Source organism: Gossypium hirsutum, chromosome D05 (assembly GCF_007990345.1).
Source record: "Gossypium hirsutum isolate 1008001.06 chromosome D05, Gossypium_hirsutum_v2.1, whole genome shotgun sequence".
NCBI classification, from domain to species: Eukaryota; Viridiplantae; Streptophyta; class Magnoliopsida; order Malvales; family Malvaceae; genus Gossypium; species Gossypium hirsutum.
In genome coordinates this window covers 44,711,271-44,724,443 of record NC_053441.1, presented here as the reverse complement: position 1 = coordinate 44,724,443, position 13,173 = coordinate 44,711,271, and the positions used below count along the sequence as shown (strand labels likewise).

General features: G+C 31.5%; 1 protein-coding gene across 1 annotated transcript; it reads right to left on the bottom strand.

Annotated features, from left to right (window-relative positions):
* Positions 1-3,866: 3,866 nt before the first annotated feature.
* On the bottom strand, positions 3,867-7,804 carry LOC107904045 (protein trichome berefringence-like 7). The gene is made up of 3 exons (XM_016830314.2): positions 6,706-7,804; positions 6,065-6,223; positions 3,867-4,355 (listed from the first exon to the last, which is right to left on the bottom strand). Exons 1-3 carry the CDS (start codon positions 7,518-7,520, stop codon positions 4,061-4,063), a joined length of 1,269 nt encoding a protein of 422 aa, XP_016685803.1. The 5' UTR covers positions 7,521-7,804; the 3' UTR covers positions 3,867-4,060.
* Between the last annotated feature and the right edge of the window lie 5,369 nt (positions 7,805-13,173).

Genomic DNA, 13,173 nt, shown 5'->3' with positions numbered 1-13,173 from the left:
ATGCCTGGGACTACTCCAATATCAATTACACCATATTGAATGGCACCAACTGAGTTGAAAGAACTTAAAGCACAGTTGCAAGAGTTGTCAGATAGAGGTTTTATTCGGTTGAGTGTATCTCCTTGGGGTACACTTGTGTTATTTGTGAAAAAGAAAGATAGGTCGATGAGACTATGTATCAATTACCAACAATTGAATAAAGTTACGATAAAGAATAAAAATTTTTTGCCCCATATCAATGATTTTTTTGTCCAGTTAAAAGGCGTAACAATTTTTTCAAAAATAGACCTCATATTCGGTTAAAGATATTGACGTGTTGAAAACTACTTTTCTAATTGGTTATGGCCACTATGAATTTCTAGTAATGTCATTAATTAACTAATGCTCATGTCGTTTTTATGGATTTGATGAATCAGATGTTTTAGCCTCACTTGGATAGACTTGTGGTTGTGTTTATTGATGATATGTTGATCTGTTCTAAAATAGAATCCGAACATGCTCAACATTTGAAAATTGTGTTGCAGACTTTGCATGAGAAACAATTGTACACAAAATTCAGTAAATGTGAATTTTGGCTAAAAAAGGTTGGATTTCTTGGCCATGTGATTTCAGCGAATGTGATTCATGTTGACCTGAGCAAGATCTCTGTTATTGTTAATTGGAAAGCTCTGCAAAATGTCTCTAAGGTGCGTAGTTTTCTAGGCTTAGCTGGTTAGTACAGATGATTTGTTAAGAATTTTTCGATAATTGCTTTGCCGATGATGAAGCTGCTTCAGAAAACAATTAAATTTGTTTGGTCAGATAGAGATGTCAGCAGAGTTTAGATCAATTGAAAGTTTTTTTAACAAAAGCTCATGTTTAGACCCCAGCCTGAATCTAGGAAAGAATATGTTGTTTATAGTGATGTGTCGCTTAGTGGATTAGGTTGTGTATTGATTCAAGACGGAAAGATTATAGCTTATGCTTCTCGACGGCTAAAACCACATGAGAGAAACTACTCGACTAATGATTTAGAACTGATCGCAATTGTTTTCACCTTGAAGGTTTGGTGACATTACCTGTACGACAAGAAATGTCACGTATATACCGATCATAAAAGCTTTAAATATTTAACGACTCAAAATTACTAAACCTGAGATAATGACGGTGGCTCGCATTATTGAAATATTATGATCTGGTAATTGATTATCACCCAGGAAAAGCTAACGTTGTTGCTAATGCATTAAGTTAGAAATCACAGTTTGCCCTAAGAGCGTTGAACACTCAGTTAACTCAGATGATTTAATATTTAATTTAATTATGAAATATATTTATTTTCTTTGAGTTTTGACATATAAATTAAGAATAAATAAATAATTATACATTGTAGATTAGATTACCAATATATTGATATATTATCTTTTTATATTGATATATAAAAAATTGATTTTAACATTACTAATTATAACCATTTTTAAAATAAAATCATATATATATATTATATTTTTTTAATTAAAATACTTGGATTGTATTATTATAAATTTACCCAATTATATTCAATAGTTTTATAGATTTATAATTTTATTAATTAATAATTTAGTCTGTTTTTTAAAAATAATATTTTTAAAATACTATTAATATTTTAGTGTCAATTTAGTAAAATAATTAATAATAAAAACTATTTTCATCAATTTAAAAGTTACTTCAAACTCAAATTTTTATATATATTATACATATAGATCATATATATAAATAAAATATATATTAGTAGATTGTTTAAGTGAAACAAAATTTTAAAAATTTCACTTAATTGAATATGAGAAAGAAAACAAGAAATAAAAGAAATAAAATGAAGGAAATATATATTAGACTATAGTAATTTAATACACATAGAAATTATAAAAATACATAAAAATATTGATTTTTATTAATTTCACGAACAAAATTCAAGAATAAGATTAGTTGATGGAGGGGGAAGGGTGTATCTATTACGTTTATGTTAATACATTTTTAACGTGTATATTTATATCAATTCTAATTTATAATTACAAATGTGAACAAAATCGTTTTAATCCATAAACAAACAAATCAAAACCTCAATTAACAATTCATCAAAAAATCACAATTAATGACATCATAGTGGATCATAAAATGCTTAAAATAGTTTAAAATAGTTTTTTTAAATAATTATAGTTATTAAATTTTACAATAACTTGTAAAAATTAATCAACATAAGTGGCATGGTTTTGTATAAAAAGAAAGGATTAATATTTGATGCACCTTTCCCGTTAGTGTATAAGTCATATGTACTAACTATAAATAATAACATAATACTACATCATTAAATTAAATAAAAAACATGAAGGATTTATAAATGAATACTAATACTTTTATTTAAATATAATTAAACATTAGTAACTATTATAAATAAATATTAATAACTCTCGGGATTTAGATCTTGGATTTAAGGATTTAGAATCGGTTTAGGTTTTAGCATTTATTTATAATTAATTACTATTTAATTATGTTTAAAAAAAGTTACTAATATTTATTTATAAATCTTCTACTATTTTTTTGTTTTATTTAGTTGTCATATTATTATTCACTGATGATATATGAAACTTATGCACCCACAATGCATTAAATATTTTGAAATTACCACCACAAATGCAATTTAATGTTAATGTCAACTAAAAATAAGATACATTTTGTTTTAATAAGAATTTAAACTATCAAAACATATTGGAGAATCATTGAAACAATTAAACATTGAAAAATATTTGCAATATCATTTCATAATAATTCACTAAATAACAGAAGATAAAGTGGACATTAATTTAATTGCACCACAGTTTTCTTTTCGTATCTATGTTTATTTCACCAATTATGTTAAATATTAAATGAATATAACAGTGTTATAACTTGTGATCACAGCTTGAAGCTGCTTTCTCGGTCTTAAGATTTTCCTCCAATCTCGGACCTCGTTCGACTTTCTCGGTCTTTACCATCTCTTCAGCAGCATGAACCTCATCCTCAATATCTAGGATCACAGCGAGCGGCCTATGAGAACCAGGGACATTAGCCTCCTTCACTTTCAGATGTTCATCAACATGAACAGTGTTTCTTCAACTTTCTTCTTTCTTTTGAGGAAACAAAACAGAGTGACTGCAAGGAATGCGAGGAAAAAGCCACCGCATGAGAAAAACACAACAATTATAACCGCATGGTTGGGTGAGGCCATCGCAGTATCAGAAGATGCTGTGAAGTTTATATTGATTTAACTTTGTGCAGTAATTGGGAGAACTGGGAGTCTTTTTGTAGTGATATTGTGTATTTTCTTTCGCATTTGGATTCATATGAAGTATCAAGTGACTTGGCTCTCATTCTAAGTTTAGACAGGATGGGCTAATGGGGTTTGTTTGCATTGTAAAACACAAACTTTCCTTGGTTTTCTCCTAAAGCTAACACCAAATCGAAACTCCTAAAGACATACGGGATGAGAAAAGATCGCCGGGTCAAAAAAGGAATGAAAGTATAAAAGAAAAACCATAACTTGGCCAACAAATTAGATCAGAGTATTTCAATCGGCTGAAAATATTTCTGGAATCTAAAGGAATGATGATCGCCCATTTAACTAGAAAAGTAACTATTGCTTCTACCTTAAGGACATGTTGCAATTGGTAAGGTGAGAGTTTTGACTAGAATCTTACTATACATTGATGAAAGAAATACAGAGTAACTACGAGTTTGATTAGCAGGTGTACCACTGAATTCAGCCAGAAGACCAAATCAGCATACGGATCAGATGTTAGCCAGATGACATACAGTTTTGCTCTTCTCACAAAATAACATAGAAATTTCCACCAAATAAAGAACGAAAAGAAAACTCCTGAAACTTGTCCATTTTTTATTTTTGCCTGACTTTCATCAGTTAGTAATATTAATAAACGTGCATTACATCATGCTACGACAACCATAATTCATCTTTCGTCTCAAGAGGGGACTTCACAGCACATGTTCTTATGCAGAGACGGAGGAGGGGGTGGGAAGGAGAAGTAAAAGGATTGCAAGTTCTTGTTCACTAAACGGTTACTCCATCCTTGGAGAGCATCATTGATAGGAGAATTTCATTCCATGTATCAGGCACTCCAGGAAGACACCAGTGGCTGCAATCAGCTACCGACTGCTTATCGCTCCAAGTGCCAACATGAGCATCACTACGGAAAGCTCCCATGGGGGTTACATGTAACACTGTCACAGGAGTTGTCATTTTCTTTACAACATCAATTATAATGTCAGAAATTCGGCTATGGTCTCTCCCTTTAGTTTTCAGCCAAGGGCGTCGAGTCACTTTGCATGAATTACGGTTTCGACCTCTGCAAGTGAAAAGACCAGTTAGTTAGCCAGATGAGTGTGCAAATTAGTTACACAGAGATCACCACCTAAAGATCTGAGGGAGATGCGACCAAGCAAGTTGTTTAACAAATTCTTGTTTTTATATTGAATAAATATAATTGTTTATATATGTTGTATCAATTTATGTTAATAATTTATAAAAATTGAATCAAATTAAAGTTACATATATAAATTTGTACAACATCAAATTTCAAATTTTAAATATAAAAATTAGACATTAAATCAATATTTGTATATAGTTTTGAGATTTATTTATTTTTCTTTTATCCAGCAATTAAAAACACGTATGCTCGTATATACTTTTTTTTTTCACATCTCCCTCTTCTTTTGTGTAATGAGTAAATGTTACAAAAGAGGACACGGAATTTTGTACATCTTATATATATACTAATTTTCTTACCAGCGATACATGGGTTTGAGTAAATGTTTTGTACATGAGTAAATGTTTCAATTAAAATATATTTAAATTATTATATAAATTTACATAAATTTAATTATATGATTGGTATATAAATAAATTTATAATTTCTTTTATATTTTTTGTAGTTCAAGATTTTATTTGATAAAAATAATGTATTAAATTGTTATATATGCATGATATATACAATTTCCTAGATTAAACAGATGAAAAAGTATTTATGGAATTCATTAATTTGTTATTTATGAAATCTATTTATAATAAATGTTTTAAATATTTTTAAAAAGCTTTTTTATTTTGTTTTAATTTTTAGAAACTTAATCCTTAACATATAAATAGAGTAAATTCCTAATATACAATAGTCCAGAAATTTGAAGCATATTTTAATCTTATTTTAAATACATATGCTACTACTAAAGTCCAAGCTTTTAAATTATTTTAAAAATTAAATTGACCACGTCAACTAAAAGCTGAAGTTATTGTAATATAATATAATATATATATATAGTATGTGAAATTCCATACTTCTTTAACGTCTTAATTGGAGACATTGTTATAAGTAATGATTTTAGATCAATTTTAATTGCCCTTTTCAATGGTATATCTTCTTCTTATACTTTTTAGAAGGGGGTTTTATGCTTTGGTTCGATATGAGTACGAGTATGTTCACTTCTTTTGATTTTTCTCAATGTCTTCATGCTTATAATTTGTATCGGATATGAGTATTTCAAAAACAAAAAAAAAACATTAAATCATAGCAATATGACATAACTGAAGTGCTTAGTTATTAAATAAATAAACAAGTATCATGTGAAAAATAGTGTTTATATTAGAATTTCAACAGGCAAAAGAATTTGCCATATCATTCAGTTTTTTCTTTTTCACCTAAAAATCTTGCAAAATTTCCATTCAATTTACCCTTCTTAATTTACCATGACAAAAATGCAAAGCCATATGTTGACACATTGAAGCCAAAGCCTTTCCAAACCTGGAGGTTCTTATGTAGAAGAACTAATCTCATCGGTAGAATTGAGAATGCTATATTATTCTTATTGTTTAAAATAATGTTTATAGTAACAACTTTTAAACACACAAAGTTTTATGTGTTTATGCTGATCCCAACTTAGCACCCAAATAATTATTATCTTTTTCAGCTAAGGTGGAATACTTGCTTTGTAGATGCCTTATTTTCTAAAGCAAAAAGAAAAAAAGAAAAAAAGAAAAAACCTGGTAGAGAGTAGAATGGCTTACATCCAATGCGAAGATTCAAAAGTCCGGAAGAACACCCTAGTTCTGTTTCTGTTGACTGAAGACTCAACCCAAGATACCCATGTCTCCAATGCAGTTCTAAAGGCAGATGCGATCCCCATTCCAAGCTTTAGTGATCTACCTGCCTGAAAATAGCAACCCCTGTCTGGTAAATTCTGTTAGGAGATTTCTACAAAAAAATGAAACATGCATATAGATTTGTAATTTAGTCCTAAAAGCAACAGTGCGAGCAGTTCGATACTTTGTCACTATATTAGAACAGCAAGGAGAAAATGAGGCATAAACTGCACTATAGGTGTAAATTCAAACAAGCAGAACACATCATATAGGTTGGTAAACATAGAAATAGATGAAAAGATATATATCAACACAAATCACATTATTGCAAATTTACCATGCCTGTGCATTAGCAATCTTTGATGCATTGCCACCTCAAAAACAATGACTCAGAAATTAAGACATATCAAGTTTTAATGACTCAGCTTGGAACATAAATTGATGCAAGTAAACGTTCATGAAACTAAATGAACTAAAAATTGAAACCAAAATTTGAACCGGAAAAATTCTGTTGCATCCACCAAAGAACACCAATATATGCAGTTAAAGATATCTAGATAACTTACATATCAAAAAGCTTAGTTGGCGTCCACCAATGACCTGAATTAAATATCAAGAAATCAGAGTCAACCCACTCCTTGCTCATATCATCCAGCTTGTCAAGTTTGACTGTTGATTTAACCCTCTTAGGTGCATGCCTTGGTGCTGAACCAGGCTGCACTAGGAAAACTGACCGATAAAAGTCAATACGTAAATTATATGAACTGAAATACACTCCTAAAAACCTAATCCGTTTAGTGATCTTATTTCCATTAATTTCATAGACATTCCTCTTATCCTGCACACCTTGCATAAGCAAACATATCATAGACTCCCATTGTGTTCTGCTCAATGAATCGCCAACAAAAACAATCCGTTTCCCATGAAGCTTTCCAAGAATCTCTTGCACATTAAACCTTGGAATTTCACAGTTTTTAGGCTGCCATCTCCACTTTTGATAACCCCTATCTCTTCTTCCATTAACCACACAATCAAACCCACGCTCAGCAAAAGGACATTGTGAAGCATTATATAAAGGGTAACTTTCATCAGGGATCCATTTGCCATAAAAAACATTGCATTTGGCAACTAAATCATCAGACTCATGAACTGTATAAGTACGAACCGCTGGCTGATATATTGGAAAGACATGAAAATATGTGCATACCATTGCTAAAAGGAACGATAAAAATAAACCAATAACAATAAGTGCACTGATTGATTCAGAAACACAATGCTTACAGTGAATCTTTACAAATCTGTCACTAAAACTCAAAACCCTTTCATGAAATTGTCTCAACTTGCTAAATGAACACTGTTCAACCTCAAAATTACCCAACATCTCAGCTATCTTTTCCGAAATGTACACTGATTACCATAAAGAACTAGCCAACTTCTAATCAGAATTCAGAAATGAACGACAAAGTAAAGCTAAGTAACCCAAATTAGAAGCATCAGTATATAAACCATGCAATCGAAATGAAAAACACTTGAAGTTCAGGATCCCATATTTTTTTCTCAAAAAGATGAAATCTTACAGTTGTTTTTTTCCAACGCAACCGGGCATCTGCAAACTCAAGCAGGAGTTGCAAGCAAGGTAGTTGGGAATAATGAAATAAAGATGGAAGGTGAGGGCATTTTGGGGATTCAAATAGTAGTTCTGAACATGATGTAAGAACCGCAACCTTAAAAGGGCAAAATGGTAATAAAGAATGGAAGCTTCTGGCACCAGCTCGCTATCTAACGCCTAACAATATTTTTAGCAATTTTATTTATTATTTAAATTTTTTATTGATAATATATTTGTAGACATAAATATTTTTTGAAGTGGATGAATTTTTTAAAAGTTTTTATCGACATAAAATAGTTTTCTTATGTTAAATATATTTATTAAACTTTTTTTACAAATTTTTTAATGTTTGATGATTAAAATAATTTTTAAATTTAAAAACAATGATTTTGAAGTTTATAATTAGAAAAGGAACAAATATTTTCAATGTTATAAATTTTTAATTTTTAAGTGATTTTGTTGTTTTTTAAGTACATGAAAGCCTGTATTGCAAGTAATGTAAATTTAGATAAAAAATAATATTTATATATATTATTAATTAAAAATATTAAAAAAAGTTATATGCACGGCAATAAGAGTGAATTAACAGAAAATGTTATTTTTTAATATTTATCGGATTAGGCCTTTTTCTAAATATTTATGAGATTAGGCCGATTTTTTTTAAAACATGTTGAGCTGGACATGATTGCAGTGTACTTTGCAAGAAAATACGCTGAGCTAAACGCATTTTTAGCGAACGTTGCAGGAAAACGTTTCTAACTAGACACGCTTTCTTACTCTATCAGCAAAACGCTTCCAACTCAGCGCGTTTTCCCTAATGGCTACCCCACAGCAGTCGAATTCCAACAGCAACTTCCCGCCCCCAATGGTAAAAAAAGACCATTTAAAACCCCTCAATTCTATTTTTTTTAAATTCACTTGTAACACCCCTTACTCATCTTCGTCACTAAATTAAGGTTACGAGAAGTTACAACAATTAACAGAACAAATGATATGAGTCACAAAGGCCTTAGATACGTATACGAAGGAAAAAGAAAATCAAGATTCACTTTCTTGTTTTCAAGAAAATCAAGAAATCGAATCTTGGTCCAATTTTGATGTTTTGAGCGATTTCAAGAATCAAGAAAATCAAGATTTCAAATCTTGGAAATCTTGGTCCAAGAAACCGAATCTTGCAACTAAGACGCATTGGATCTCAGTTACGAGCATTAACAAGCCAATTTTGGGAGAGAACGGATTACAAGCCCAAGTTCTTGAAGACACGGCCCAATAAGATGTTCCAAGCCCAATCCTGAAATTTAAATCAGACTTAGTTGAAAATTAGGCCAAATTGTCAAAGTGGCCCAATTTGTAAAATTTTAATTCTTTAAACACTTAGTTTTAATTTTTAGACTTTATAAATAAATTTCTATGTAAAAATTCAGCCCAAAGAGGCCCATTAAAGGCCTTGGACGAAATTCCCTTGAAAATAAAAAAGAATTAGATTTTTTTTTTAGTTTTCCTATTAGGACTAGGAAAATAGTTAGAAGGCCGATATGTATGGCTTGGCCAGCCACCCTTATAGACATTACACATTACAATTACATTAAAAATTTTAGATTTGCTTTGAGTGAAAATTCTCTTTGAGTTCTTCAAGAATTTTCTCTTGAGTTTTCTTTAGAAGTAGTTTTAACAATCTTTCTGATTGTGGGAGCCATCTTCAGCCTTCTTCTTGCCATTGATCTTCATTGGAGGGGAGATTAGAGCCGTTTGAAGGGAGTTGTGAGATCTTTCGAGATTTCAAGGCTTCTTAGGACTTATCTTTTAATTTCTTGCTGTCAATTTTTCCTTTAAATTCTGCTAGTGTCGATCCCTTTATCTAACTTGTTTTGATCTTCTTATTTGTTTCAGCCCTCTTTAATTACTAAAGAAAATCGATCAGCCCTCTCTTTGGCAGCCAAGTTCGAGCCAAATCATCTTTTCCCCAATTGATCTCGCCGAATTTCTCCTTCTCATTCTGGTTCAATCGGTTGCTGGAATTTCAATTGATTTGCTTATTGGATTCTTAATTTCTTTTCGGATTTGGTTGGAAGGGATCATAGAACTTCTTGATTACCGATTATGAATCTTGTCCATCAATTTCCCCCTTCTTGTCGCCCAAATCCCTAATTTTGTTCAAGTTTTTATTTTTATAATCTGTTAAATTTAATCTCGTTGTTTTGTGTTGCTTATCAGATTCGATTGATTGAAAAACTTTCTTGAAGTCCAATTTCACATTCTTGGTTATCAAGATTCATCACTAATAAGCATTCTCACTTTTTGGCTGAGTCTTTATTGATTTGGGAATTACTTTATTTTAGATCTGGAATTTTAATCCTTTTCTGTTTCGTTTCAGATCTGATTGTTTAGAGCTTTTGTAGGAGTTTCCCGTGACTTGACAACTCGATTTTGGTCTGCGCGCAACCCTCTATCATTTGGTATCAGATTTTGGGCATTTTGGGTGTTCTTGGTTGATTTCTAAACTGATCTCTATTTTTTAAACTACAAACAACAGTTTTACCCAGAAAAATTTTTCAAAAAAAAAATTATTTGAGTGAGTAAACGTTGTCTGATTGATCTGAAATTTTACATACATATTTGTGGCACTGTTATTGAATATAAAAATATTTCCCGCAAAAAATTCAGTTGAAAAAGTCAAAAAAATTGAAAAAGATGAAATGCAATAAAAATTTTAAAAAAGATACAGCGGGTTGAGTTTGGTGCCAAAAATTTCTAGATCAAAAATTCAATATTTAAGGACATTCCAGATTTAATTTCGTGATTTTTTGAGATCGGGAACACCTCAAACAAAGTTGTCAAGTTACTCCGCAGTTTTTCGGGTTTTTCGATTTCAACAATTTTTATTGATTCTTAGCTGTAGGTTTTCATTTGTTTTCCTTTATTCTTCCTTTACACTATCTAACACCTTCTTGTTTCTTGTGTTAGTAGGATTTTAAGGTGTGCACAATTCTTCCTCGGTGCAACACAAATTAATTGGTGTCTCGTTAGTTTTTGGCATCTTAGTGCAAATTAGGACTCTTCGGTAGTTTCGGTTCATACACTTTCTAATTGGTTGAAATAGACTCTACTAAAGAACCCACAAGACTGAATTCTACCTCATTGAGAATTTGATTTTTCTTTTTGAGTGACTAACAGTGAGGTTTGCTAATTTTTCTTTTGAGTGTTGAGTAATTTATTTTACAGGTATTTAAAAAAAAAGAGAAAAAAAAATAAGATGGTAGTCTGCCGCACCCTTAACATCCAAATGGGAGACGATTGTGATAACTAAAGGACCAATATTTTCCATTCTAGGTGTTTTATAAAAGGTAACTTATGTTCACTTATTATTGATAGTGGGAGTTGTTCGAATGTAGTTAGCAGCTATTTGGTGGATTCCTTAAAGTTACCTTGTATCGAGCACCCTAAGCCGTATCACCTTCAGTGGCTTAATGAATGCTCAGAAGTTAAAGTTACAAAACAGTCCTTGATCACTTTTAAGCTTGGGAATTACGAGGATGAGGTATGGTGTGATGTGGTCCCAATGCATGCGGCACACTTGCTCCTTGGACGGCCTTGGCAATTTGATCGTGATGTTACACACCAAGGCAAGCTTAATAGATACTCTCTTGTGTTTAAAGGACGAAAATTCACTCTTAGTCCTTTAAATCCCAGTGATGTATATAAAGATCAATTAAAAATGATGAAATTTTGTGAGGGGGTGAGGGAGAAAGGAAAAATAAAAAAGACAGAGAGAAAAGAGGCTAGTAGTAAAAAAAGTCAAAATTTAAATGGCCCAAAGGTGAGTGAATCCGCAAGTGGTAAAAATAAAGTGAAAAATTTATTTGCAACAAAAAAAGATGTGCAGGGAGACGTATTCAATGAACAGCCTTGTATCCTTGTGAGGTTTAGGCAAAATTATTTATCTTTATCTAGCATTAATGAAATTTTGCCTAGTGTGTTTCAATGTTTTTAGCAGGATTATGAGGATGTTTTTAGTGAGGCCCCTAAAGGTTTACCACCTTTGCGTGGGATAGAACACTTCCATTGGCCATATATGAAAGATAACTTCCAACTTCAATACCTTTCCGATGAAAGACGCTTTCATACGATCAACATAGGCAAAGATGAAATCACACTACATGAGCCCGAAGGTAAGCGAGGTAAGGAAATTTTATCAACCGAGTCCCGTGCAGATTTGAAAATTATTGATAAAACTTTTGGTGACTTAATTCTTAAAAGATCCCCTCATTTTGATCCGATTAATTGTTATTCTTCGATTGTGGTTAATAAAGTCATTACGAAAGGAAGCGTGAGTTGTTATTCTCTTGATTTGCCTTGTGTAAAATCCGCGAATTTGTGCAAATCTGTTTTGGTGAATAAGATAACAAAATTTGCCAAATTTGTTTTCAGTTTATACTCGTGCCGTAAATAGTGTAGGTGGTTGTACATGAAGTTTGAGTTCCATTTGACAAAGGTTAACTCAACAACAGAGCTTCGACTACACTATGCCATCGATAAGCGAAAGTTTGTATTAAATGGAAAAGGTAAAATCGACCCTTCTTCTTCTGCTTATAAAGGTAAGATGCTTGAAACTTTTGAAACACTTTTGTACTCCTCGGATAGTGACAAAGATCGTGTTGATGATTTAATTTTTGTAAAACACTTAGATCGAAACGTGCTTGACTGTCCTATTTTATTTAGTGATGATCTATCTATTTTGATGGTTGATAAAAAGATTCTTGTTTTTGATAATGCATGTGTGAGTGAATCTATAGACTGTTGATTACTGCATGGTATGATTGTGCAACTCTGTGAACCGTGTGAACCTTTTCAAATACCTACTTGTGATGATTACGTTTACCATTTGATTTATTACTCGTGATTTATTCATGGTTTGTGGAAATAATTTGAGATGATTGAATGCCTTAAAACATGTCCATCTTTGTTTCAAATATTTGACGAGGCATTGGCGAGTAAATTAGCTTGTTTGCATGGTAATCTGAATCTGTCCATTCGCATGCATTATACTTGTTTTGTTATGCTTATGATTGGACTACAAGTTCTACTTTCAATGTGGCTGACTTATCTCCATTTGATTTTTCAGATTCGAGGATGAATCTTTTTGAGGAAGGGGGAATGATACGAGTCACAAAGGCCTTAGATGCGTATACGAAGGAAAAAGAAAATCAAGATTCACTTTCTTGTTTTCAAGAAAATCAAGAAACCGAATCTTGGTCCAATTTTACTGTTTTGAGCGATTTCAAAAATCAAGAAAATCAAGATTTCAAATCTTGGAAATCTTGGTCCAAGAAACCGAATCTTGCAACTAAGGCGCATTGGATCTCAGTTATGAGCATTAACAAGCCAATTTTGGGAGAGAACGGATTACAAGCCCAAGTTCTTGAAG